The sequence below is a fragment of the Acanthaster planci genome, linkage group LG03, assembly GCF_054643075.1.
Source record: "Acanthaster planci isolate LZ-2023a linkage group LG03, COTS_SCS, whole genome shotgun sequence".
Classification (NCBI taxonomy): Eukaryota; Metazoa; Echinodermata; class Asteroidea; order Valvatida; family Acanthasteridae; genus Acanthaster; species Acanthaster planci.
Window position 1 is genome coordinate 23256414 of NC_141779.1, and position 27865 is coordinate 23284278.

A 27865-nucleotide genomic window follows, 5' to 3' on the forward strand; every position below is an offset into this window, starting at 1 on the left:
TGTCGACTTAATTCCACACATTTAAAACATATTGTTTCTTGTTAAATTTTGATGTTAAGGTAAATTTAAGCTGATGCAAATTAGGTTCAGACATCAAAGCCTCATCGTGATTTGATCCATATTATAATCCTGTTCTTGAGTCCGGCGAAATATTGTTATCTGAACGACTGTCAAATTTGTTTCACCCGCAAAGAAACCTCACAAAAGTGGTAAGTGCGGTTTCTGATAATCTGGCACTTTTAAATTGCAAAAAACAGGCAACATGTCTATAACTGGCCCCTTTCAGCTAATTGGATACCAGTACTAACACCGCAGCCTACATTGCACGACTTTCTTGTAGTTATGATTGTGATAGGACTACCAAGCAGGCGTGACTGAAAATTTCAAAATAGTTTTCTGAGGAAGCAGATCGACGTGTAACTTTCAGCAACCCGCTTTCTCTACTAGCTGTCCTCCCATTCTGATCGGTCGGAAAGGTAAGTCTACTCTGATTCCGAAGTGCATTATCACATTAATGAACCATGAACAGATGGTGTTTATACAGAAAAAAAATGCACAGTTACAGGTGCTAATGAATAACCGCATGCAGGCTCTCTGATACTAGTAGTCGAAGGTTGCCTTAGCAGCGTGTACGTTAAAAAGCCAATGCGTTTGCGTCAAGGCCGGATTTCTGTGGGCTTTTTGTTTGAGTCTTTGTGCGATTATCGAGTACGACCTGCATTGCTATTGCAGGGAATAGGCTCATTCCTCTTTGGTTAATGTCACAGGGTCGGCTCGACATCTGCACTGAACTACGAAGGCCTTATTCTCTGGATATGTAGCAGTAACAAGCGGGGTAAAGCAGACGACAAAATGCTACCAAACGCATGACGAGTATCTGGACCTCGGGGAATTTATTCACAAAGCATTACAAATCCCGCCCATCATTTTCAGAGCTTCTCGCTGACGTTGACGTTGGCAACCATTGACGCAAGGGTGTGGAGATATTTCCAATATTTTGCGTCGAGGTAAACATTTGCAGTCACGTTTGAGGAGAAACCAGAGACCAGCCGAGTCATCGTTAGAGATATTTAGCTGAAGAGATTGTAATGTGTGGCAAAATACGCAAAAATGTGTTCAAATACACGATGTAGCTTCCTTGCGGTGCTTTCAAAGCCCTGACTCGACACAGTAGACGAGTGGTAGCCCTCCGAGGTTACACAAAATTCTAAGCCAGCATTTCGGTTCTTCTGGAGGACAACAAAATATTGGACCCACATTTGAGGGGGATTAAATCATTAATGCTATCATGACGGCTGCCAAACCGACTGTCACTAAAGGAGCGGTGGATTTAGCGAGTTTGAAAGGGAAGACACCGGACTCGGTCAGAATACACCCGTACAATCCCTCCCTGCATGCTGCCTCCAGGTACGAGATGGAACCGGAGTTACGACCGCCGGTGAGACAATCATTTCCCAATTTTTAATCTTATTCTGTCGATGTACATTTTTTTTGTTCACTTGAAAATGACGCTTTCCCTTGTATTTCGTGTTGGCCGTCTGAACTTGATTGTAAAGTGACACCAAGTAGTGAGGCTGATTCGATCCATTAATATCGAAAATGTTTATTCCATCCACTGGAAAAAGTATAAGGCAAGATTATTTCATTACTTTTTTTGGGGGGGGTTAAAACCCCTCAGGATCTATCAACTTCCTCACAGGATACTCAGATGTGGAGAGCAAGTCCACCTGCAGGCGTTATTCATAAAGTCTCAAAGATTTTGTTGTCTCCGCGGTCTCGAATTAGCATTCTTTTCATCGTCTTTGTTCAAGGATTACGAACCGGGAAGAAATGTATACTTCAACATTGCTAAAAGGAAGCTCTACGGGCTTTTACTTGGTCTGGTGGTCGGTGGCGTCATTCTAGGGGCATTCATTGCAATAGTTGTGGCCATAAGTGCAAGTAAGTGTTTAAAGAATATCTTATTTCATTTATAACTAGTCGCGTGTAATTAAACAAAATATTGCTTGAAAACGAGGGAAAAACAACTACAATGTACATGCACTCCAATTTGAAGAAATCAAATGGTCAAACCAGTACACGTACGTCTGTGGTGACATTTTAAAAGCTTTTGCATAAGATGTGGGGGGGGGGCTGTTTCAAACATTGGTTTTAACAGACTTGACACTGACGAAGACAAGTTGTCAACCAATGATGGTGTCGCACGCAGGTTTGAGAATATTCCTTACCCATTAGCCTCATGAATATCTTGTTTCACATTAAATTTCTTCAGTAAAGATGTCAATTCATACTTATGAACAATGCATACAAATGAACAACCACAACCGTGGATCAAATAGTAAATACATGCACTTGACAAGCTGTCCGTTTTCTCCTTTTTGCAGAAAACAAAGTCTCACCGTGAAAAGAAATGCTTCAACTCGACCAGTTCTGGACATACTTGCCAAGACATCAGGGTCATGCCATTAGAAAATGTGTTTTATTCTGTGCTTGTTTCATACAAATGCAATCACTTCTCAGAATTTTGTTTTTACCTTCTTGCTTGCTACATTGGGAATAAATGTAAAATACAGTTGAATACACTGGTTATGTATTAGTTTATAAAATATAAATTGGTTTGCTGTATGTCGTCATCCAACTGTCTAGTTTGGATATTTAACCTAAAGTGGACTCTTTTATAAAAAAAGGTTATGCACTACTGGCGCCTTCGAGCTTTTCTTTGTCATTTTAATTTAATTGAAATGATGCACAAAAAGTTTACTAGAGCCTATCCTGGCGATACAAAGCCCCTGCTCTCCAATTCTACCTTGATGCATAACCTATGCATGTATATAACGAGAAGTGTGATACCACAACTGTTGCCAAGAGCTCACCTTCCCAGGGTCTCAATCTTTTGAATTCTTTTGGCATGCATTCTTCTAGTCCTTTTATAATACAGCTATTACATGAAAAGTAATGAAGTTGGTTCTGGCAACCTTGCTGTTTTAAGAGACAATTGTCTCTCTACTCAACAGGCCAAGTAGAAACCTATTCATGTGAACATCAACTCACACCCAACCAACTCGCACAATGGAAAAATATCAGGTAACTCTAGACGATCACTTCGACAGATATGCCAGAACTCACAAATATGTGAAGAGCATGAAAAAACACTGTGTAATGATTACTAAAACTGGTTATGGTTAGGAATGTCTGCCACAATGTCCAAAATTTTGCAAATGGGCAAAGTACATGTACACTGTTTTAAAATGCAACCAATGTTGAGCGATGCACTCATGTATCGATAGTGTAATGATTTAATTCAACCTCGACACCCTTCGGTGTATGTAACTCATACTGAAATTGGAGGATTTGGGACCGTCAGGGTTAAAGTGTCTCTTATTTGTGGTAAGTCCATTCTTCATTACTGTACAACAAAGCGCAGGTGGATCTGCAGGGGAGGGGGATACGGGGTTGTTTACAAGTTGAAGTTGCATCTCCCAAGGTTTCCAAAAATAGAGAGAATAATAGGCTGCATTAGAACAAGAACGTCAAAAGGTCAGCATGGAATCCTGTTCCTAGAACATGTACATGTACGAAGGCAGTGGAGCATGGTACGCATCATCAAAAGTTCTTTCATAAAACACACCCCCGAATAACTGTTTGTCCTTTTGAGGGACACTTTTCAAACTGCTCGCAGCTCTGTGTTGTTACACCATTTACATGAACTTTTCAATCAATGTACTATGTTCAGAGGAGAATAGGCACGTCTAAAATGCATGTACATGCACATGGATGAAGCTTGAATGGAACAAATCAAGCCAAATCAGAAATTGTGCCAGAGGTCATCATGGTGTCCAAATGGAACTTATAACTGAACTGTGCCCGATTTCAAGGCATTACAAGAATGGAAGAAATAAGAACAATCTTAACTGGTCCTCATAACATTCTCGTTCAAGTCACTGCCAAACGGGGGAAAATACATCTGATTATGTACAAAAGTAAAAAAAAAACTTTGCCCAGTCTGGTGAGTCAACAGAACTGCTTGAGGAACTTCAGGTGCCAGTATAAATCCACATCGCATTTATATTTTTTGAAGAGGTTTCCTTTATTAAAAATCTTTCAATAATAGGATGCAGGAGGGGCTATTTAACGGCTGTATTTATTTCATCAGTTTAGGGGAAAAACTGAAATGGATTGTAGAGGAATTGGTGGTTGAGTTTAAAAGGCACAAGTTCAAAAGAAATGCAATTACAGTTTAGATGAAATAAACAACAACTTGTGAAGGGAGGTCTTTACAAAATGCATGAGACAATAAAGAATTTTATTTGTCAAAAATGCAAATCTAATGGAGCTTTACTATGCGTCCATACTGGTCACTGGAAAAACTAATACACAAAGTTTGATATTGAGGACTGTGGTCCTCATTTAGAACCCCCAAAAAGAAAAGTTTCGACACTGGAGAAGCAAGGGAATGACATTTAATACAAGAAGTGGAAAGCAAAAACTTTTACTAAAGAATTTGTTTAATAAAAATGAAAAATTTAAGTGGCCTTCTGCAGCACATCCATCAAGTTTGGGGTTTCTCAAGACCTAAGCATGCATAGGACAAAATGCTGCCTGAGGCAGGGAGGCTGGAGATGATTTGTGAGACCCGCGTTCCTAAGAACCGTCTGTATCTCTGTCAGAACTGAAATACTGGCCGCGGCAAACAACCAATTTTGGCTGTTCAAGCTGTTGACTACAAATGGGTATTGAACATTCCTTTTTACAGAAACTCCAGACATTTTACAGAAAAATTACAAGGGAGGAAAAGAAAAATGAGGAGGAAATGCGGTGGGGCTCACTCCTTCCCCTTTTTCTTCTTTTTCTTCTTCTTCTCTGTGCTTGGCTGGGAAGTAAAAAATGGAAACAAAGAGAGTGTGATTCAGGAAACGCCAAAACTACAAAACTACAGCAAAGGTCAGCCACTTTATAAACCAGGAAACATGAAACGCACGGCGCATTTGGTGTGTGTACTAGCTAGAGGTTGGTTGTAAGCATTTGAATAGCAATTTGCATTATGTACCTGGGATTTTCTGTGAAATTTAGGGTTAGGTTTCTTTTGAAGGAACCAGGATGCCAGTGTTTTACTTCAAACGGGCACCTGGTTCCCACACTGCCTATAAATGAGCACCACCACGCACAGTGACCCCTGTTCTTTGTCAAGTCTTCCACGACGTGATTCAATTGAATCAGATTGCTTTCTCCGGCTTCCATGGGTGGACAGATCCAGACTCTAATCGGGGTAATGCCCACTGTATGATATTGATCCTTGGGATTTATTTACAGTCTTTGTTTGGCTCACTGATGTAAGGCAATGCATATATGTTGCTGTAATGACTAAGCCAAGAAAATATTACTCTCAAAATAAGCAACAAGGTAGTGAGTGGTGTCAGACACATTTCCAGAACAGCAAGACCTTTGTCAAGTGAATGGTCCTTCAACCAATTGGAAATATTTGGCAGCAGATCAAAGTCACCTCACCAACTTAAAAGGTTGTCACCCAATAATGAAATGGGGACGTTCTGAACAGTCAAACCCGACATGCCTTGGAAAGGATTATAGAGGTTAGGCAGGGCAGCCATCTTTCTGGTCAGTGTTTTTTTTAAATACCATAGGGATACACATGAGTAGGCTCTTTGTGCATATTCCCCACAACTAAGGCACTGACTGGGAAGATGGCTGCATAGCCTGTGTAAGAAGTCAGGCTAAATTCCAGTAATCTTGTAAATCCTGCTTATAGGGATTAACTGGATAACGACCCATAACACAGGACCTGGTGTTGAGCATTTATGGTTGGTGAGAGAACCCGGCACGCTGTTGAATTCCTGGGTGCTCGGTTAAGAAACCCCCAAAAATTCAAATCTTCAATTCTGCCAAACCCCAAAAATTGATCAACAATCTTTGCTCACAAAATTTTAAAATGTGTTAAAGCACAACACAGAGATTTCCCCCTTTCTTTTCCTTAAAACCTTTTTTAAACCTTTTAAAATTTACTCCTTTTATTTTCTGAGATGTTATTTATCCCAACTCCCAAGGCCTTTTGCTAGGATGAAACCTCAGTCTCTCCGACATCCCCAAGCTGCCCCTATTGAAAAATTTGATACCGTCTTTATCCTCCCAAATCTTCCATTATTTCTTGAAAACAGACCCAATCCTTCAAAATCCACCGGCAACTCCTGTCAATACATTCAGGATGTGCAAATGATCTCCTGGAGTAGTGTGGATGATTTACAATCTTGGCCTTAATTTATGCATGCCTGAGAACAAAGACCTTGACCTTGCATCCTTTGACATGAACCACACCTTTCTTTGCCGCACAGCCGAAGTCTTTCAAGTCCTACTCTTCTGCAAGGAAGATTTTGGAGGACTTGGAATGGTTGGTTGGGGTTGAGTAACCAGTTCCCAACACCAATAGTTGGGTGCTCAAGCATTCCGTCCCAATTTTCACACATCCAGAACAGGGCCCACTTTCCACGACTATGCTTGTTGAAGCATGGAGTGATTTTTCTTCATATTTTTTCAAACTCATTTTTTGGTTTCAAAGTGAGGGGGCAGAAAAAACAAAACAAAGGGTAGTCTTCAAAATCTTGAGGCAGGTTGAAATTTGACACTGATGATCAGGGTTGGATTGATACAGTCGTCAGAGCTGTCAGACGGCTTTTCCTTGGTCATCACTTCAGCAGTGACAGATCTCTCCCGCCACATCCTACATCACTCCAGCACTAATGATAATCTAATGAACTGCACTTAATGACAAGGGCAGTCTCTCACTGCATTGATTTAACGAGCGAACGATACATCATGGCACACAACTAAGATGACACCTGAATGTCACTTGTAGCAGCTTCAGGGATTGAAATTTGAGAGACTGCGTTGCTAAAATGCTCACCTCGGACCTCAAAAATACTCCTTTATATTCTCATTAGGAAAGCAATTACCAATGCCCATTTTCACCTGACTAATGAAAACTTGGAGGTCAGAGTGTCATGAGATCTCAAACTGAACAAACTTACTAACCAAAATTCTAGTCTGAAATGGAGATGATAAAGCAGACTGAAAATGTCAGCCCTGCAGGGAGTAAGGACTCGTTCCCTTATGGGTCGAGCCCAACTTCAAGCTTCGAGTTATCAAACCAAGATTTCACCCACCAACTGTCTCCATGTAACAAACGAGTTGTTGCCACTTTGTGCACATTCAAATGAAAATTGACTGAGCACGCTCCGCCCTACACGTGCACAAACCAACATAAACACTGGTTCCCATGAGTTCATAGTAATACAAGCAATTAAACTTACCGTTTCAGGTTCTGTGAGTGTTGTGTCCGCTTCGGTGCCCCCTTCAGATTTTATCTTCTTTTTCTTCTTTTTTTTCTTTTCCGACAGGGTCCTTTCTTCTGGTTCTAAAAAGAAATGGGAGTAAAATCCGAAAAGACGATGTTACAAGACTTAAAATCAGCAGTTAGTTTTCGATCAACATTGTGAAACTAACTGTGGGCATATTGATCACTTTAACCTTTTATTTAACTCAATTGTCACTCTGAGAGTGGCCCTCACTGCACTTTGCCACCCAACCTCCTCCTGCTTGAGACTGCAAAAGTGGGATGAGGTGTTGCTAGGGAACAGAGCTGATCAGTGTTTACGTTGTCCTCACAGATTTCAGACAGCGATTCTTTCCTACATCATTTCAGCCACTGAGAGGAGAAGATCTCTATCCTCTCCAAAGTCAGCGCAACAGGGACCTGAATATATTACCTTCTGTCGCCTCCACCTTGACTATTGAGGTATCTACTTCTTCCTTGACAGCCTTCTTCTTTTTCTTCTTCTTTTTCTTCTCTGGCGTTTCCGTCTCTCTCTCTTCTAGAGGCTCCATCTTCACTCTCTTCACCGCTACTGCCACCTGAGCTTTGCTGTCTCCTTCTTCGTCATCGTCCAGCTTCCTCTTCTTTGGCACCGAGGGCAGGGTGGAGTCCTGAGCAGGGTTGTAGGTGCGGATCTCGCTCTTATGGTGGTACTTGTCTGTACGGGCTTTGGCCTTGCCTGTCCCACTGATGCGATGCATCTAGGGGAAAAAACATACATCAACATACATCAAGACATCAGCTAGATGGCCCCAAAACTTGATGCTTTCGGTTGTAAAGCAATCGCACACGTACGGTCTACCTTCCTTGCATTACTGGCCAAGATCACCCATGGGTCCACTGAATTAAAATTAGTCTCTGTATACTTCAGCAGAACTTAGGAATCCTGAGCCAAACTTGAAACGGTGTTTAAAAGAAAATATGGTTCTATCTTCCCCTATCCTACAAATTCCTCCCCAATCTCCCAGTAGATTTTGAAGTATCTAGAAAAGTCATACTTAACCCCTTGACATCGGGACTTTTTTCTGAAAGCCGACTCCGAGAATTTCAGCCTCGCTTGACCACGAATGCCACCTGTCAAACCGCAAAGTCTCGGTTTGTGGCCCTGCGTGCTCTGCACGCTTTGATTTACACAGCGAAAAGGCTCATTGTTCGGTGGCATGCAGCTCTACTCACGCTTCCACATTCCCGTTGCCTTTTCAAAGTAGGGACTATTGTGAAGCTGGTGATTATGATGGAAATTCAGCCCTTTCATTTCTTGGCAACACACAAATTCAATTACCATCTATACAAGAGCCAGGGTATGCCTTCTTTCACCGTGTTCGCTTGAGCGCGGCCGAGAATAATAGCTGAAAAGCGGGCTGAGGGATCTCAATTTTAACAGCGGCTCTTACCGCTTCCCGGTGAGAAGGGGTTAAGCTACACCTTACCACTGGAAAACACTTTAAGATGAGAGTGCCTTTACCCTGGGTTTAATAATGGAAGAATCTTTGTCAAATGACCTAGAAATTTTGGTCTATCATAATTTCAGCTGACTTCAAGATCCAAATGACCTCAACAAACACACTACAAAAATATTTTCATATCATTAAAGTTATATTTTTATTATTTTGAAATGAGTTCATGTATGCAGACATGCAACTTGGACTTTAAACGAATACGACAAAATTCCAATCTTCACAAGACTTTGTACAGTGTTTTTCAATTTTCAATGGCATGAATGTGAAGTCGCAAACGAGGAAATCAGCTGATCTGAGGAAAAGGTGCATGCCTGTGTATTGCTGCACAGAGAGAAGTGAAGCTTCAAGCTTCCACACACTCCTTTGAAACATTACAAATAGAAGAAATGCAGTGGACTCGATAAACTTTTGAAGAGCAGCGCTGATGAGAGTTTTCAGACGGCAATTCCTCAGTCATCATGTCAGCAGTGCAGTGCCACTTGGGATAGTGAAGTATGAAAGGGGAGCTGAAATGTTCTATTCCAATGTTGTCTGATGCTGAACCACTGAGCATCAATCGTCACAAAAACTAATCACGCGGGCAGATTGTGTGCCATTATTGCAGTGGCAACCAAGCTAGGATGCAAACCATACTTGTGCCTGGAAGGGTATGGGCGGTGATGTGTCTAGATGCACTTACCCTGCAACATTTTACTTTGACTTAATGCCTGAAAACACTTTGGCATCTTGAGGGAGGGGTTGAGTATATTGAAATGGGCACTGTTCTAAACATTCAAAATTGCCCATGCAATCGGGCTGAAAGGCCGCGTCCAATTCACTTAGCTATGGCTTGAGATTACACACAACCCTATGGGGCCTGGCTGCAGCCACAAGCATAGACTTGTTCATAATTTCAGGCCGCAGCCATGTAAATTCAGAGATTGCCCGACTTACTGCTCCTTCCTCCAGCTGCCTCAGCCTGGCCTCAACCTTGGCTCTGCTCTGAATACCGATCTCCATATCGTTGTCCTCACCCAAGGCGTCCACGCGGATCGCCAGGGATGTCTTGGCAGCCAGCATACGAGACAACTGCAAGAAGACGTGAGGAAGGACATCACCAACAGAGGGTTGTTAAACTTGACCTGTACCAAATGCACTGATAATGGGGGAGAAAAGGGCTGCCTGGCCAATTTACATGCCAAACACTGATCAACGGTCAATGGGAACACTACTGATGTCTTACTGCTGTATAAAATTTGTTTACTTGGCAAAAATTGTAGGGTTAGAAAGCTTCCACAAATTTGCCCACTGTTCTTTCCACTATGAACTGTTAAACAGCCTATGTGGCTTGATGCAACTTGCAGTTTAAGCTCTTGCTTACAATTTTTGAAACATTCATGACAGACACTGAACATCAGTTACCCAACAATGCTTTTTCAAAATAAGATGGTTTTGACCGATTAGGTGCCTATAGACAAACATTTCTGACATATAAAAAGCACTCCTTTCTTTTTATCTTATAGCTTATAACTTTTAAGAATTGCTCAGTGGCCATACCTTGCCCTTGTTCTTGGGGTTTGTCTGTCCGACCAATGAGGCGTGATAGATTAAACCATATTTGGGCGTGTCCTTCTTTGTTTTGAGAGCCCTAAATAAGGCCTTCTCAGCCCCAAGGATTTGCACTGTGGAGGAGGGATGCTTGGCTAGATTCATCAACGACCCTGCATCCAAAAACAAAATGGCGAAGATAGAAGTGCACCTGCCACTGATGCATTTAATTTTGAGGCTGCATCCGAATCTGATTCTAGAGCTAGGTCTAGGTCTTCGCTCCATTGGAAATGTGTGGAGACGTGTAGACAACAGACCTAGCCATAGCTCTGGAAGCCCGTTTCGGACACGGCCCGAGTCTCAAAGCACCACAGCATTCTCATCCTCAGACTCATTAGGGACCGTTCATAAAGCACATCGCACAAAATGCTGACTTGTGGACTCCTTTCACTAGTGCGCATGGCACACACGGTGGTTCACACCCCCTGGTACTTATCTATTTTAAAAAAAATCTTGAGGCAGGTTGAAATTTGACACTGATGATCAGGGTTGGATTGATACAGTCGTCAGAGCTGTCAGACGGCTTTTCCTTGGTCATCACTTCAGCAGTGACAGATCTCTCCTACCACATCCTACATCACTCCAGCACTAATAATGCAATGAACTATGCTCCTAAAAAACCAGGCTAGTCTCTACAGGTTTGAACTTCAGGACCCACAACACTGGCTCTCTGCAAGTAATGAAAGTCATGGGACACCCAAAGTGCAACTTTATCACTTCAAATAAAAAATTGACGAGAAAGACTCACGAGAGGCCTTCCATTAGGTATGTACACACAAAATGCTGACATTTCCGACCCCCTTCCCGTGTGCGTGGCACCTCCCCTTTGTATGAATTTCCATATTACCCTTTGCCTGGTGATGCTAGTATTGGTAAGATCCACGTGGTTGGGAGGGACAGTTCATGCGTCATGACAATTCTGTGTATATTATTGCTCTGCGTATGTACGCCTTACTTTTCACCTTTCGCCCCTTCCCCCCTCTAACCACAAGTAGTGTAGCATATCAACTCATCCTCTTTCAACTTCAATGACAGGAATTTCAAAACTCTCCCGCTCAACAACAATTCTATTACATGGTACAAGCGAGGCAGCCATGTTGGAAATTCTTGTACTCTAACACAATCTCTATCTCTTAAAAAGTCACTGACAAATAATACTTAATAATAATTGAAAATTAATAATGCACCGTCTCAATAGAACTGATCAAAGGCACAGTACAGGTACAACTTAACCCTAATACCCCAAGGGTTGCCGGCTCTAACCTTCCCCATTCACACAAAGTTCAACACCCGTACGGGACTTTATGCACAGAGGCTGTTGGACTTTGTTTTTCTGAGGTATGCCAAACCCAATGCAAAAGCCAGCTGTTATGGGCCTACCAGACCTATCCCCACAGAATTAAACACTTTACTACTGTTTAATTCTGTGTGGTTGGGGAAAGTTAGGGTTAAGGAAATAAACAAGTACTTAAGTTTAAGTAATAAATGAACGTCTCCACGCGAGTGTAGTTAAAAGAGTCGCTTGCAGTAATGGCATGATCTCTGCCAAACAGAGCAACACACCATGGCAATGATTATCACTGGCACACAAAGCACAAATCAAATAGAAACTGGACACTATTGACCACTTCCTGCTGGGGAGCCAAGTTTCGGGCACCGTGTGTTTATAAGCATAGCCGGGGTCTCTGAAATCGGACGAAGGGAACTGGGCCTTGTAACAAAAGACGGTACTCGGAACAAAAGACCAGGCTGTTGGGCATTACCAACATTTTTTTCACACTCAATAATGGAGATAATTCAGCCTTGTTTTGAAACAGTTTACCACTGTTTGAGGCATTTAGTGCGAGCAGATTACCACCGGTGACAAAAGTGCTCCACCACCGGCATGCTAATCTGGCCCCTATTGAAAAGAGGTCAGCAGTGCACTGTGCCAGGTTCGTGAACAAAAGAAAGTTACATAACACCGCACAATCTGGGCTCTTTTTACAAGGCTGCAGGCCTGGCTGAAATACTCTGGCATCAATAGCTTTTGTCTGTCAGACTAGAGTGGCCACCAGACAGTAACTCGTGTGGGTGTAAACGTCCATTAATTGATATGATAAATTTTTGAAGAATTTTGAAAACTGAAAAATCTGGAAAAAGTCCGGATTATGTGCACTGCATTTTTCAAACCACCCGGCAGCAAGTGGTTAGTGCGGGGGTTAATTTTTACCTGCGTGTGCTATTAGTCTTGCTCCGACTAGTTCACCGACCAATGTGGTCACGTTGGGTGCTATGGCCTGCATTCTGTTCTTCAGGTAGTCGTACAGTTGAGCTCTGTATTCCGTTATCTCTATCACCTGCAAGGCGACCAAGTCAATGACTAACAAATCAATTCTGACGGCAACGCACGTCGATCTACAGTGCCGCTGTGGGACCTCAAGTTTACGGCAGACAAACACTGCTGGGCTAGCTGATAAGCTTAACAAACATAACCAGCCTGACAGTAACAGGCATTATCAGCCCACACCTGAAACACTCCCTCATTAGCACAGTGGTCCTATGCTGTCAAGAAGCATTCCAACCAGACTCCGTTAACCCCTTCGCACCGGAACCGTTGACAGCCACGGCTTTGTGTGAGGATTAGTGCATACCACACATACAGTCTATTCACCATGCAGCTGCTGGTTCAATGGGGCCTGCTGATGGACAAAGCCCTCCATTCGGGGCATGCCACAGCCCAGCAGTCACGGTCAAAAGAATTACCGGCGCGAAAGGGTTAAGAGCACTGGGCATGAGCAGACAAACCATACATTCAACGAACCTAAAGGACCTGTTATGTTAAAGCACACCCTCTCTTGTTCCTGAAAGAAACAAGCGCTTCACACAATCTTTGGCTAGTAGTTTGTTTCTTTGATTTCAAGTGCCGAAAAATTCAAGGTGTCTCAAAATTTTCAGTTCTTGATCTTGAAATCTTTGAACAGGTTTGTCTCTTCACTTTTTCCCCAAGAGTTAACACTGACATGGTGAAACCATTTGAAATACAAAGAATGTGGCACTAGTCACATCAGAGGACTTTGGATGAAGCAGTGCGGGACCAGTCAATGGTTTGAAAAGTTCACTGCTGATCAGGGTTGGATTGATACGGTCGTCATAGTTTTTCAGCCGGCAATTCCTATGTCATCACTTCAGCAAAATTTCTCTTCAAACCACATTTCTCCATGCCAATTTTAAAGTCTCTAGTGACAGTGAGCGAGCATTCAAACGATCATGGCAGTGAACAAAAAAATGTCAGGCTACAACATGGATCACCTGTTCGCAAAGATAGAGAATATTCTGAAAGTCGTCGTCGGATATTTCTGTTCCCATTGAGATCTCAGCTGCAAGTTTGACCTGCTCTTCCAGATCTTCAGGGAGGAGTTCCGAGAAGTCTAAACTGGCTGCTTTGGTTCGGTCACCTACAGAAACAAACATATGAAAATATTAAATATTCCTTTCAAAGCCTGATATCAATAACAAACGTAACCCACACCCTTCCAGACGCAGCATATTGTGAAAAATGCAAAATCTGGTTCCCCCTTGGAAATCAACAGCTGCCAAAATACCCCCGCCCATGTTATAACAATGAGAGATGATCCCACTGAACAATACCACTGTTGGATCTCGTGGTGACTGGCAAGCACTGTGGTGGTTTTTTTTTACGTAGGGCGGCAGCCATGCAAACATGGCTACATAAAATAAATTTCACGCTGTCTCTTGCTTGTAAATGTTCACAATTTTCTCAACTAAGTGACTTTAGCTGTACAGTTTTAGCAATTGTTGAGAGAGCACACAGTTGAGATGAGACTGAAGACTTACCCATGAATTTGACAACCTTTGCAAAGGCCAGATTGTCGCTGATAATTTTCCCCAGTTCAGGAAAGTGCCAGCCATACCACTCCCGACATCTCATGATGTAGTTATTCAGTTCCTTGTCGAGATCGTCTAAAAGGGCTGTCACGGAACACCATTATAATTTAATAAATTCAAAACAACATTCATGCAGTATTTCCAATGTTTTCTATGCTCTGAACGAAATTCAGACAGAAGTCCCTTGCATGACTGTAATAGCATGACTGCTTCTTGGCAATCTTCTGATGGTCCGCATGAAGGCAATGCTACTGCTCAGAGCTGTGATCGTCACATCGGCAGGGCGGCTTGTTTGACAGTAGGCGTCTGTCACCAGCCTTGCTATCAGGCGCAAATTAACTCATCATGGCACCTGAGCACTACTTCCATGCAGAATGCAAAGTAAACTTGAAAAATTTAAAAAAAAAATTGAAAAATAAAAAAAACCCAGCAAAAACAACACATCTTGCAAAAGACTGAACTACTTCCCAAAAAGCAAATTTTATTTGTCCCCTAATATAATGAATATTCATAAACTGTGTTAAATGCAGAATAAAAAAGGAAACAGCTGCAAAACTGTGCATACAGATATCACAGTCAATGTCAAAGAGCATACTAATGCAGTTAGGCTGTTCCACCACATGCAAGAGCAAGAAAACTCGGAAACGTATTGGGGTAAATCCTGCCGGTGAACTTACAAATTGCCTGAACAATCATGGTGTCCACTTTGTCCGGGCTGAACTTGAGCTTGTATCTAGACAGACTGTGAATGAAAACAGAAGACAACAGGTCACATTCTAAACAGCGCAACAAATTCCATGGGAATTCCATGGGAGACTGAACATAACCGATTTGTACTGACTTGGTCGGTTCGGCAACTTAAACAGGTCATGGTCTGTACATCTAACATTACAATAATGTTTACGTTATGTTGTGGAAAATGTTTGTGATTTGTAAATCAAAAATGACCTAGACGGGCCGTCTCAGAGGTAGTGACGAATGTTTTTCAATCTTCACATTTTAATCTGTTACTGAATACATATACATCATTGACAGCCCATACAATGCTTGCACACGTACAATTCACTGTCCTGCCTCTTCCAAATGGATCTATAACATAGCCTCTGTGACCCAGGGGTCACCAACCGTGTATGCATGCACATACATCCGTATTTACATATTGTTAGATAAACAATTAATGACCACAGTCAACCTGGTTTGCATTCAGAAAATCGGATGACTACAAACTGAAACATTTTTTTCTCCACGTATAAATCTTTAGTCACAGCAATAAGTCAAGTAGATCCTGAACTTCATTCAGAAGGGAGACACTACCAACCTGTGAGCCAGCCCCAGTGTCATTGCTGTCAGCTCCCTCTCAGGGAGTCCAGGCACCAGACTGCTGAACTGTGACCGAATGCCTCGCATGAGCTCGGCAATGGCCGAGTTGTGAACACATGTTAGATCGAGCTTTTCCTGCAAACAAGACAGACAGACAAGGGCTGAATAACTGAACAATTTTATAGCCAAATCTTTGCAAAGTTGTAGTGATAAAGTATGTATGATGTCTCACTTGCTTTCCTCAAAATGAGAACTAAGGAGGCTTAAAAACTGAAATCAATAGACATTTGGGTAGTTTTAGGAAAACAAATTTCGGTACAATTTTCTTGAGACGTATTTCAATTGAAGTCAAGCAGGGGTGAAAGTTTTAATCTACATACATGCACTGCCCAGTTGATACATGAGAAACAAGGGTTGACACTTTGGTTAAAATATTTTAAAGTTCGACACCAAATCTCATATCGGACATTTTTCATGAATCTAGCCACAAACCGGGACCAGAGAAAAGTGCTCAGAGCTGTCGTCGTCACATAGGCAAGGTGGCTTATTTGACAGTAGGCGTCTGTCACCAGCCTTGCTATCGGGCGCAAATTAACTCATCACAGCACTGAGTGCCTCCAGCCCAACACTGGTGACTGAATGACTCCGACAACGGCACCATATTTGCTACAGAAATTCCAGAGGTCGCCAGTAGATATTCGTGCATTTTTTCCCACCATTACGAAGTAGATTCAAACACCTGCAAAAGTGCCACAGATACGGAAAATCGTGGTGAAAAAAGTGCTCTGCAACCTACAAAGTTACCTGAGACTAGCCTTCTTCAACTTGGGGCGCGCACGCATTCTGACATGACACAACACCCTGTCGGTGAAGGTCAAAGGTACCGCAGGTGTACCACCTGCCCATGAGCATGGTGACACCACAGTAATGGCTTCTAATTCAGGTCACTGAATTGGTCTCCAGAACACAGCAGCCAACATCTTCCTGATAGTAAACCTAGACAGTGACAGCCGTATTACCTTTATGATGCCACCCAATTTAGCATCAGCTACTGCAAGTTCCGAGTGAGCATCTTTCGCAACGATCTTCTTGAGGATTTTCTTCAAGCCCTTGTTGAGTTTGCCTTCCACGGCGGCAGTTGCAGCTGAAAGCATAAACAACTAGAGTGAGACTTTTCTAGGCAGGAAATTCTCTATTTCTTCACAGTACAAAGCACAAACCCTAGGAATTAGCAAGATGTCTTCTGGGTGTTTGCATTTTTCAGAGAGCATACTTGGAATTTTCCAGACAGCAATTCTGCCACCCCAACTTTCAATAGGTTATAGCCCAAATCCTTTCAAGACTGAGATATTTCACCATTTTGGGCTTTTAAAACCCTCAAGCGATGTAAACTTCTGGACAGTGAAGCCTTTACACAAGGTCTGCGTCTGACAAGATTGCAAGTTAGCTTTGTCTCTGCGCTATGCACTCAACAGACAAAGAATTTTAAGCAAGGTCGTCAGCATCTACGGGTGCGCGTTCAGAGTTGTCTCAGATGAGGTAGTGACGATGTGTGTGGCATCAATGAAATCAGACTACATTGCATCATCACTGACAACTACGCTTAGCTTCTCTTGTGTCATTGATTACTTCCAATGTGCACTTCTGTGAGGGAGATCGATGTGTCCAAAGACATTCAGAATGGGAAAATAATCCAACAAGAACGAAATGAAACCCTGCGACCAACAATCACTACCAAGCCATCATAAATCACACAGAAGACACATGCATATGATTTGGTCTTTGCCTATAAAGCCTCCCTAGAGCTCCCGAAGACTGCCATATTTTGAAATTCCCCACCTCTAACATACCACAAGGGATAACAGCTTTGTGCCTCAAAGCACCAGGTCTGTACCACACATGGAAATGGTTTGTACAGAAATTGGCATTTTACCTTTAACACCTGAAACATACCTGCAAGGGCTTCTGTTGTGTCTTGAAATTTCTCAAACTGTTTCAGCTTCACTCTACAGGTTTGTTAAAAAAGGCAAAGGTGTCAAACAGAGATTTGCTGAATATTGAAATAATTATCTACAAAGGGTTCCAATCCCCTATACTGTCCTCATTTAATCTGGCTAAAAACCTTTGTGACTCTTCAAAAAGTCAGCAATCAAGTCCCAGTTTAAGTAACAATGGCTCCTATACACCTTCATTTCTACAAAATGTTCCAAAATCTCTGAGGTGTTCATGTCAAGATGAAGCATTCTGGGCATACTCGGCATGTCATGTAATGGAACTGATATATAAAAATACACCCCAGGCAACCAATGTTGCAGTCAAGTCGTGGCCAGTCAACCATAAAGCACTTCACATGAACTCAATTCCCCTGTCCAGATTTCTAGGTTGACCAGTAATCGACTTGTGATAGGTAAACTGCATCTCTAAGGATTACTCCAAAAATTGGCAAAAAATGACAAACAAGAAACAAAACTGGACTGAATATTACCACTTGACATCTTAACACTGACTGAACTCACATTCTGCTTGCTCCCTCAGGACTGGCAAAATCCTGGTACAGGTTATCGACGGCAAGCAGCTTCTTCTCATCCAGAAGCTGCAAATAAAACAAGGAGTAATTATTCAAATGTTAACGATTGCCAAATTACTTATCTTTTTTATAGAATTTGATACCTTGAACAATAAGAGTAGGTCTACATATTAAAAAAAAGGCATTTTGTCAAATATAACAGTAAGAGTAATAACGTAACACTTGATGGCAAGAACACTGATGCGCTGTCATTCTGGTTTGATTTCATGCTTCAAGGGTCCATGCTTAGATTCATAAGAGACGCCCTGCAACAATACACTGTTCTCAGTAGTTTATTAGCACTCCAAGGGTGATAAGATTTTCAAATAAGTCAAATTTTGCACTGAAAATGTTGAACCATAGCATTTACTTAGAAACACTTGCATGACTTGGAATTTTGCAGACCAGTCCCATGGCACAGAGTTCGTACATAGGGTGTGAAATGATGTCTAGATACAGAACTCTTTCCTGCTGCTGTTTCACCCCATTTTTCCACAGAAAGCCCGCTTAAGGGCCCTGGAAAATTTTGGATTCCAGATGCTCTGTGGTGCATTCCAGTCCACTTTTGTCTGTAATTTGGCCCAAAATCTGGTTACAACGTGAAATATTGGCTAGATATTCTTCAGGAGGAATTTCTTCATCAAAGATTAGATGACGAAATTATTTTAATTTCAGGAGCATTTTTAGCAGACCCTCATGTTAGTGACTCGAGACATGCTTGAGATGAGCAGAGCATGCGGTTTTCTCATTGATCAGTTGACTGTGAAAAGGTAGAGTAAAAACAAGCCTCAAAATGCGCCCTTGAATAAAAAAGGACAAAAGAAACAATGTGTGTTCAAGCAAAGATAAGTTTACAATTTCCAGCTCACATTATAAAAATGAAGCAACCCCTCCATGAGAGCACAGTGTGGGGACTGCTCAGGCATGGCACGGTCCTTCCACTGGCGCCCGCGCACACTCCGCAAAGCAATGTTGCGCCGCAGGTACCAGTCACATGCACTATATGTACATGTACACATGTGCGCAATACGATGTACAAAACATACGCGATGGTTTTTGTTTTTCAGGACACGAGGTTGACTATGCATAACAGTAGGCAGCCAACGATCACCATTGTCAGTACACCATAAACGTTGTCGATAAACTCAAACTCGATCCACAAATTGCGGTAAACCTGTTTTTTATTAAAATCTTGAGAAAGTAGACATTCAGGGAAAAATATACTGCTCAAAAAAATAGCAGGGCGGCACACATTTTAGCAGGGCGGCAAATTTTTAGCGGGGCGGTCCAAAATTTTGGCAGGGCGATCCGCCCTGCTAAAAGAGCCCATGGAGAGCACTGCTTGTAGGCCTAATTGAAAAGTAGTACAGGAATATGGTGCTAAAACTTAAGTTAAAGTAAGGAACACCACGACAGAGTGGTCCAAGATCGCTCACTGGTGTCCTCTCGTATGTGATAAAAAGCGCGGAGCTTCGTTGGTTCACGGGACATACACGGTCCATCGTGGAACTGAACAGTGGAGAGCACAGTAAATCACATGTTGAACACGCCAGCTGCCATGGCATGCATGGCCAGGCAAGTGCCAGCATGGCTGGGTACATAACCGCCAGGCGTGCCAGGTGAAAAATTCCACATTATTTGAACAAGACAAACCTTAAAAACAGCATAACCTGCTGGAGATTCAAATAACACCAACATAATGTCTCCCGAATGTTAACATCAGTTTTGAAGTACTTTGTTGAGGACTATACGCAGAACTCGAGAAACTCCATCTCTCGCAAAACCACGCGGTCTTATTGAAACTGAGCATGCGTGAGGTCATGCAGATCATCTTCCATAAAAGTTGTGTTTTTGTGGTAGCAAAATCAGTGCCTTTATTGAAAAAAAAATTTCTGAAATAAGCCAATCCTATTATATGGTGCTATACTTTTTTACAATGGGACTTGTTTTGAACAAAATTTTTTTATGCACATATTAACGTGTTCCAGATTATGGTTCAAGTTGGAGCCTAACATGGCGCTGCCCATACTTGTACATCAGTCAGTGTCAGTGTTTGATGCGTACATGTTGAGTTACATAGTTTAATGACATTGAGAGTCTTGTTTTGGCACCTCCTCTCGCAGTTGGATATCTGTCTGTGTTAGTGTTTTTTTCAACGACTTGTTTAGTGGCGTAAGCCCTATTTTTCAAAGATTAGGCCTAATATAATTTAGGCTAGGCCTACATTATCATGTAGTACATGATGATCACAAAGCGAAACTGAGCAAGTCATGCAAGTTGAACTTCAATCTGCAATTCCAGTCACAACCATCTGACCAACATGACAATTACCCCCAGAACTGTGGGATCCGATGTCCGCCCCGTTCCAATGAAGCTATGAAGCGGGGTAGACATCGGACCCCATAGTTCTGGAGGTACATTAACAATAGGTTCTGGTCTTTCTTTTTCTTTCATCAATATGAGGACTTGTAAAAATGCTCGCCACACACATAGCATACCATGGGTTTCCTTAACTAACTTTTCCATTTTTGTATATTTTTCAGCAGTAGGATTCTACAAACATGCATTCAGATTGATAGTCGCCATGGCATCAATAAGTCAGGATACACTGAAGGCTGTCTTGCACCTCGATAGTGCAAAACTCCGATGTGATTTTGAGGTTGGAGAAGTAGAGTACATCAGCACAGGCATCTACTACGATGAGTTCTTCTCAAGGTTTCTCATCCCCAATAAGCCATGTGTTTTTGGTCCTCATATCACAAGAGAATGGAGGGCAGTTCAGGAGTGGGTGATGGAAAACGGAAGGCCAAATTTTGACTTTCTTGCTCAGAACTTTGGTGAGATTATCAACCAATTTTTGTTTCCGGACTATTTTGGTATTCTGGATATATGAATGAAGACAACAAACAAAATTGTATGTTAGATGCTTAAATGACTATCATTCCCAGCCAAGAAGTCCTTGTAGAAAAATAAACATGCTTCCACGCAGATCTATGAAGTTATGAAATGAAATACGAACTAAATTTTGAGACATATTTTTGCATGTTTAACCCTAACACTCCTCAATCCTTCACCTGTTGGAGGACTGAGGACTGTTAGGGTTAGTGAGGTTGGAAAAAAAATAATTATTTTTAGAAGTTAAAAACCAGAACTTGCAATGCTTTAAGAAATTATGTGACTGATGCTACCACTTTTTGGCCAGGACTGAAGACGGTTATGCTCGAGCAGATTGTAAACTTGATCTGTAGAATTCTGCTACCATGAAAACATGTTTATGAAAGTTATAAAAATCGTCTTTGTTGAAATCAATGCTACATGTACAAGGTCAATCTTTATTTGCACCTTACATCATGCTAAATATAACTAACTTTCTCAACAGGATTGAATAGGATCATTAAATACATGTTTTTTCTGTTTCCCTGCTCACAGGGGATGCAGTTGTGCCAGTGGCTGACTGTAAGATGGTCGAGTATTCAGCGCAGCCCAAGTCAGACATGCAGTTGGCAGAATACCTCCATTACTGGGAACAACTTAACGAGGATGTCAGGGAAAACACTAGTTGCCTTTATTTGAAGGACTGGCATTTTAAAAAGTGAGTGATCACCCGAAGACGTTTGGAAGATGAGCCTTCTTACAGAGAAACAATGAATGATTCGGCTGAAGTTGTTGGCTTGACTTACCTCAGATTGGGCCAGTTTGGTAGTTCAGAAAGGCAAGGTCTTCAGAACAAAGCACATGACGTCACTCCAGCTTGAACATATTCAGTTGTTTCTGTGAGTTGGCTAATAGCTGTGCCGATAGGGCTGGTGTGGCACATGCGTGTTGATCTGGAAGGGCTGGTGTGGCACATGCGTGTTGATCTGGAAGGGCTGGTGTGGCACATGTGCGTTGATCTGGAAGGGCTGGTGTGGCACATGTGTGTTGATCTGGAAGGGCTGGTGTGGCACATGCGTGTTGATCTGGAATGACTGACACTCTCAAAGTGTTTGTACAGAAATTCTGCATGAGCTTGTAAGCAAAACATTTTTAGTTTTACTGGATGTAACCTCAGTACATAAGCCAAAATTTTTCCCTGACCTGGAAAGTACACCAGTGACATGCGGAATTATCTTCTTCGTCTTAAGCTACAGTCATAGTCTGAAGCTATGGAAGACAATCTGCCTGGAAATTGTCTCATGCTATTTAGAATGTGTTGACTTAGGAGTTTACCGCAGTCAATTTGTAATTGTGTTGTCCATGCAACATGTAACGGCAAATATGGACTGAAGTGTGATTTGATTACATAACCCATCGTAACTATTCAATCCTTTCTGTTAGTTTCTTTGGTCGAGTTCGGGCGGCCTGTTCTCGACACGGGTTCCTTGTTCTGACGCTCGAACGGCGGGAACATGACTCAAGAACACTGTTCTCGGATTAGGATCACACACCACCCCCTCGTCAGCATTTTACAGGAACACACGGAAAAACTCGTGAGATTTTGATTTTTGAACGGCTGCAAAAAGTAGAGAGATGGCTTCCAAAGCCATAGACAATGGGACGTTTTACAAAATCAACATTAATAATTTTCTGTAACACAGAAATGAATGTTCCTGTTCATATAGAAAAGAATTCAGCCCATCCAAACATTAATTCTAAGAGGGTTAACGTAGCCTACATGGACGCAGCCAACCCACGAACAACAAATTGAGCTGTTCGTGAACATACGGGAACAAGCCGCCCGAACTCAGCTTTTATGCAGGGTTGCCACGCACCAGCCATTTTAACACATACGTTCCATTTATGCAAGGGTTAGACCAGAATTAATGATGGACATGGCAGAGAGGTTCAGTTATTCAAAGATAGTCTTTGTCCAACCCCTTCGGTTTCCCCGTGTGATTTATTAGATTACCATAACATACAGGGTAAATGTACTTCACCACTCACCCCTTCCTTCGGCCCCCAGTCTAATAATCTATCAACTGTGGTTTTTCTTTTCCGCAAACCAAACACAGATCCTTCCCAGATTACAAGGCTTACAGGACACCTGTCTTTTTCACATCCGACTGGATGAACGAGTACTGGGACAAAAGGCCCGGCCAGACATCGGACGACTACCGCTTTGTCTACATGGGCCCTAAGGGTTCTTGGTAAGTAATACACACACTGCAAGATACTCCTCAACTCTGGACTCTTCAGTACTTTGCTCAAAAACCTCCTGCATGAATGTGATTTCTCAAGTTTTACCCAATTTGTAGATTTTTGTTCCCATATTCTAGACTTTTTAGAGATTTAATTATTCAAATTTTGCTATTTCTTCGCTCTCTGTACATATAAACATGTGTGAGATTCTGTTTAGCATAGACATTAGGCATAAAATTCATGTCATGTTAGCGTGTAAACCCCCCCTCCCCCCGTTTTTATTGCAAAGTTTTTATTTTATTGCTGTCTTTATTTCAAAAGTCTCTTCATTCCTTAATCTCACCTGTGGTTTTTGCAGTAGCCTAAATCAGATGCAGTAAACGTATGGTATATTTTTATTAAGGGAACATCTAATTGCAACATACAACTCTGATTCTATTAAATACTGCAGTGCCAGGTGTTTTGACCTGAGTGCACGTAGGGCACTTGGGGTTAAAGGGTCCATTTTTTTTTTTTTTGAGCAATCATTTAGTCAATGAGAAACTACATCTGAGACATAGGTGCCCAGGAATACATATTGGGATGTCTTTAGTGTTCAAAAGTTGAAATTTAACCCATAAATGTGTGGAAAAGAGAAAAAAAGCATCAGGTGTCCTGTGCAGCTGGGGCTTATTGGCTGCGGATGTGGGCCTACCACATTTTCATGGTCTATTAGGGAACATGCGGCCTAGTGGTTAGGGTTTGTAGTTTCTAATCATGGGGTCGTTTGACACCTGGCAGGTGGTTACATGTCGATACATTGCGGCAAGTCACCTGCAAGGATAGATACAATTATCTACATATACTTATAGGGAATTGCCAGAGTGGCCAATTTCTGGACAGCAAAGTTTCCATGGGACGGTAGTTTTCTTTAAAACCAAAAAAGAGCAAAACAATATCATAGATATATCGCTTGTGTCACGAGATTCCCTGCAAATTGTTCTACCTTTCACGTGATATAAAACCATACAAGACAAATCCAGATACCCGCCAATTTTCATGACGTATTAAGTTTCCAGGTATCTATCGCAGCCCAGCGGCAAGCTTCAATTTTCATTTTCTTTTCTAAACACAGGACCCCTTTCCATGCTGACGTTTTCCGCTCCTATTCCTGGTCGGCAAACGTCTGCGGCCGCAAGAGATGGCTTCTGTACCCCCCGGGTCAGGAGGACTGCCTCAGGGATGTCTTCGGCAATCTGGTGTACGATGCCACCTCTCCTGAACTACACAATCCAAATAAATATCCCGATTACCACAAAGCCTGCAAGCCATTTGAGGTCATTCAGGAGCCAGGCGAGGTTATTTTTGTACCGAGTGGATGGCATCACCAAGTTTTTAACATTGTAAGTTTCCATTTTTAAACACCCATTTTTTCCAAGCAGGCTTAAAAGAAATCCTTTAAATTCTTTCTTGGTTCTTGCCAAAGTTGGTTGTCAGCTAAAAATACTCATAAGTCTAAAGAGAATTTTCCATTAAAGTAGTGCACTGGGTGAAATCATGCACCAGTACTGAGTCGGTTACTTCCTTGATTTTACAGGAAGATACTATCTCTATCAACCACAATTGGCTGAATGGATGTAATCTGGACATCACCTGGGCATTTTTGCAACAAGAACTGGCTTTGGTCAAGAAGTCCATTAGTGACTGCAGAGATATGGAGGGCTGGGACCTGCAGTGTCAGGTAGGCCTAGGGCGTCAAGTGGGCCTGTAGTGTCAGGCAGGCCTCGGACCAGGCACGGTTCTAGAGTCAATTGTTGGGGGATGCTAGGCCCTTTGCATGTGACATGACCTTTTAACATTTGCTATTGCAAATCCAATATTTTCCAGCCTTTTTTTATTTTTGCATTTTTTGAAGGGGGGAGGGCATACAGTTTTGGAGGTAGGCTCCCACAGGCCCCCCCCACAGCTTCATATAGGCCTTTGACCCCATCATCATGTTGGCCTAGAACCTACAGTGTTCAGTGGGCCTCAGACCTACAAATGTCAGGTAGGCCTCAGACCTACAGTGCCAGGTAGTCCTTGAAACTGCAGTCTTCAGGACGTACTTCTAAAGTCTTAAACAGTGTTAAAGTCTTTAAAAATCCCACTATTTTGTTTGCATTAATTTTGCTATCGATTCTTGCAGGCTTTCTCACTCTACCATTCTCTCGATGGCAAGCCACATAGTACATGTATTTTACAACTACGCTGTTCTGTCTTTAGGCCAATACAACTGAGCTCTAGTTGCCCATTCATAAGGCAAAGATTTAAGCCTGTTTTCCATATAGCCGTAACGAACACTGACAGCATGCAAGACAGTAACGAGTAGTCAGTCATGGAAGAGACACCGTGACGTCATTTCAGGAAAAAGTTTTACAAAATGGTGTCGGAAACATAAAATGAATATGCTGTTTTAGGCAGAAATACTGCTTCTTGAAGCCAAAATGATATGCCACTTTAATGGGTTTTGTTTATGGTCAGCTATTTTGTCTAAAATTGGGGCAACATACATCTATGTTAGTAACAAGAAAATGGGCAAAATAAGTGGTACTATTCAAGGAAGGCATTGTTGTACATCCATCATACCAGCATGTGTATTTGTACAGGCCTATTCTGGTGCCTCAACATAGTCACTAGAATAGGCTTCAACTTCACCGACTGTCGCTGTCCCTGTTTGCGTCGGTTGCGAAAAAACAAACCCATATGATTGCATATCATCGGGGAACTGATCAGTGATGCTATCTGCATCTCTGTGTTGATTTGGAATCCAGGCTTTATTCTTTGCTCCTACATAATTGACGCAGGCTTAAAGCCATGATGGAGTTTCTTTGTGTTGTCTCTGCACTGACCTTCTGCCACTGTTATAGCCCTGTTTTCGTCCGTATATGATTTCAGATGATAATGAAAGCCAACACTGGAATAGACTACCCAGAATTCTTGCAGTTGTTGTGGACAGTGGCTGAGCCTCGTCTTGACCAATTGCGGCTTTACAGTGAGAGCTCAAGAAAATGTTCAAACAGCAGACACAGCAAGCCCGACAAACCTCTTGATCGCTCCAAGAGATCCCAGGAGCTTCATGGTCTCAATACAAGATTGTCATCAGGAAATCCCGAAAGAACAGTTGAATCTACTGTCAGTGGGGAAATCCTGAAACCTTCTTCAGTTGAAGATTCCCGAGGCACAGTAGAGTTGGAGGGGCAGTCCTCCCATTGCGCACGAGGTGCAGGAAGAATTCTGTCAAACACCGATGAAACAGCTACGCCAAGTGATATGGACAGAGCTACTATCGACCATACGGGCAGTGCTGACCCAAATCAGCCTTCATCACCATGTTCTGAAGAATGTACATGTATCTGTGATAGTGGTACCACATCCAGATGGTCCACAGTATGGCATGTGATATTTGATCTGTGCCGTATTGGAATGATCTTGGAATCACTGAGAGAAAATGAAGATTTTTGCCGGCTAGAAACTGGAAGCTTGTGTGTAGATCCACAGCAGGTCATTGGGGAAATTATTTGCGTCACTGAGGGCCTAGTTTAGGAATGGTCTCAAAACTTGACAAATATGCTACTTTTCCTTTCGGGGTACTCAAGTTGGAAGTGAATTAAATAAATTTGCACTCTATGTTTCTTTTTTCCTAAAGAATGCCTGTTCCAGTGTTTGAGTGCATACCCACAGATAAACGAAACAAGGCCCTGTTCCAGGTTGAAGTTTCTAGAAACTTCACGTTTTCAGACACTGTATCAAGTGGTTCACTTACAGTAGATGTGCCCCTAACGCTGACATGAACTTTTGGACATTTTGAAATTAACCAGCAGGACTGACTGACACAAAGATATTTGATCCATCCCACAAAGGAATATGAAATACTTGTATAGCACATCTGAAACACTTTTTTCAGGTTTCATGCACTACATTTGTGGGGGAGTGTTTCGAAGAAAGGTTTTTAAGTGGAGTATGAGAGGAGCACTGTCTAGTGTCTACAGTGATAGTTTGTCTTATTTTTTTACTTGGAACCTTTTGTTTAGATTGTCTATGATTTTTGTACAATATTTAGATTTTGAAAGTGCAATAGAAGACTAAATTTTGAAGATGTTTTGTTTAAATTTCACAAAGTTTTTGAAAGAGAAATAGCCCTCGTGTTTGTCATCTTGTCCCTCTGTGGTTCCCTCACCTTAAAAACCCAAAGTAGTTAATTTGAATTAATTTTGTACAAACTGAAGCAATGCATTATAGCCAAAAAGTAAAATGCAGATACATGTATGTGTGAGTCCTCTTTTTAGAAATGATGCCAGAAGAATTGCTTAAAAACCCAAATCGTGCCAAATACTTTGCTGAAACTCTTTCAGGAAAACAGTTTCTCTTTCTGTTCCCATTTGCAATTTATACACTGGTACTGCACTCGAATGATGCGAACATAGTTACAGTACCACCCACCCCACCCCCTTTTAAAATTAACCACTTTTGTCACGCCCCTTCATCTTTCACAACGGAGAGCGACCTCTCGCGGCCAGTTTTATCAAG

General features: G+C 42.0%; 3 protein-coding genes and 3 non-coding genes across 12 annotated transcripts; 2 read left to right on the plus strand and 4 right to left on the minus strand.

Moving 5' to 3' along the window:
* Window positions 1-333: 333 nt before the first annotated feature.
* On the plus strand, window positions 334-3172 carry LOC147799736 (uncharacterized). Of its 2 annotated transcripts, XM_087134588.1 has the most exons (4): window positions 334-476; window positions 768-1438; window positions 1812-1941; window positions 2385-3172. In XM_087134588.1, the coding sequence occupies exons 2-4, from the start codon at window positions 1289-1291 to the stop codon at window positions 2402-2404; spliced, it is 300 nt and encodes a 99-aa protein (XP_086990714.1). In that variant the 5' UTR covers window positions 334-476; window positions 768-1288; the 3' UTR covers window positions 2405-3172. The 2 variants fall into 2 exon arrangements, with proteins under 2 accessions (XP_086990714.1, XP_086990713.1); XM_087134587.1 differs by lacking the exon at window positions 334-476 and having other exon boundaries at window positions 657-1438.
* On the minus strand, window positions 2461-20007 carry nop58 (NOP58 ribonucleoprotein). Its single transcript, XM_022256126.2, has 14 exons — window positions 19856-20007; window positions 18153-18229; window positions 17590-17642; window positions 16656-16780; window positions 15635-15771; window positions 14994-15058; window positions 14266-14400; window positions 13720-13865; window positions 12641-12767; window positions 10378-10541; window positions 9775-9909; window positions 7776-8082; window positions 7320-7423; window positions 2461-4870 (listed from the first exon to the last, which is right to left on the minus strand). Exons 1-14 carry the CDS (start codon window positions 19898-19900, stop codon window positions 4823-4825), a joined length of 1668 nt encoding a protein of 555 aa, XP_022111818.2. The 5' UTR covers window positions 19901-20007; the 3' UTR covers window positions 2461-4822.
* On the minus strand, window positions 14569-14667 carry LOC147799737 (small nucleolar RNA SNORD16). Its single transcript, XR_015424952.1, has one exon. It is a non-coding gene; the product is annotated as a small nucleolar RNA SNORD16 (small nucleolar RNA).
* Window positions 15267-15358, minus strand: LOC147799738 (small nucleolar RNA SNORD70). The gene has a single exon (XR_015424955.1). It is a non-coding gene; the product is annotated as a small nucleolar RNA SNORD70 (small nucleolar RNA).
* On the minus strand, window positions 16145-16243 carry LOC147799739 (small nucleolar RNA SNORD16). The gene has a single exon (XR_015424953.1). It is a non-coding gene; the product is annotated as a small nucleolar RNA SNORD16 (small nucleolar RNA).
* Window positions 20008-20220: 213 nt separating the features above from the next.
* On the plus strand, window positions 20221-27594 carry jmjd4 (jumonji domain containing 4). 6 transcript variants are annotated; one of them, XM_087135039.1, is made up of 7 exons: window positions 20221-20374; window positions 20746-21039; window positions 21632-21794; window positions 23194-23328; window positions 24435-24702; window positions 24897-25040; window positions 26234-27594. In XM_087135039.1, exons 2-7 carry the CDS (start codon window positions 20787-20789, stop codon window positions 26879-26881), a joined length of 1611 nt encoding a protein of 536 aa, XP_086991165.1. In that variant the 5' UTR covers window positions 20221-20374; window positions 20746-20786; the 3' UTR covers window positions 26882-27594. The 6 variants fall into 6 exon arrangements, with proteins under 6 accessions (XP_086991165.1, XP_086991166.1, XP_022079334.2 ...); XM_087135040.1 differs by having other exon boundaries at window positions 20224-20374; window positions 20749-21039; XM_022223642.2 differs by having other exon boundaries at window positions 20227-20341.
* The last annotated feature ends 271 nt before the right edge of the window (window positions 27595-27865 follow it).

Excerpts from the sequence above, each read along its gene's own strand:
- LOC147799736 (XM_087134588.1), top strand. The coding sequence starts at position 1,289 with ATGACGGCTGCCAAACCGACTGTCACTAAAGGAGCGGTGGATTTAGCG. Across the intron at positions 1,439-1,811 it reads AACCGGAGTTACGACCGCCG|GATTACGAACCGGGAAGAAA; the intron begins GTGAGACAATCA and ends TCTTTGTTCAAG. Across the intron at positions 1,942-2,384 it reads AGTTGTGGCCATAAGTGCAA|AAAACAAAGTCTCACCGTGA; the intron begins GTAAGTGTTTAA and ends TCCTTTTTGCAG.
- nop58 (XM_022256126.2), bottom strand. The coding sequence starts at position 19,900 with ATGTTGGTGTTATTTGAATCTCCAGCAGGTTATGCTGTTTTTAAG. Across the intron at positions 10,542-12,640 it reads AAGACTAATAGCACACGCAG|GGTCGTTGATGAATCTAGCC; the intron begins GTAAAAATTAAC and ends TTTTGGATGCAG. Across the intron at positions 7,424-7,775 it reads CAAGGTGGAGGCGACAGAAG|AACCAGAAGAAAGGACCCTG; the intron begins GTAATATATTCA and ends ATTTCTTTTTAG.
- jmjd4 (XM_022223642.2), top strand. The coding sequence starts at position 20,287 with ATGACATTGAGAGTCTTGTTTTGGCACCTCCTCTCGCAGTTGGATATC. Across the intron at positions 21,795-23,193 it reads AAGGACTGGCATTTTAAAAA|ATCCTTCCCAGATTACAAGG; the intron begins GTGAGTGATCAC and ends AACCAAACACAG. Across the intron at positions 23,329-24,434 it reads ATGGGCCCTAAGGGTTCTTG|GACCCCTTTCCATGCTGACG; the intron begins GTAAGTAATACA and ends TTCTAAACACAG.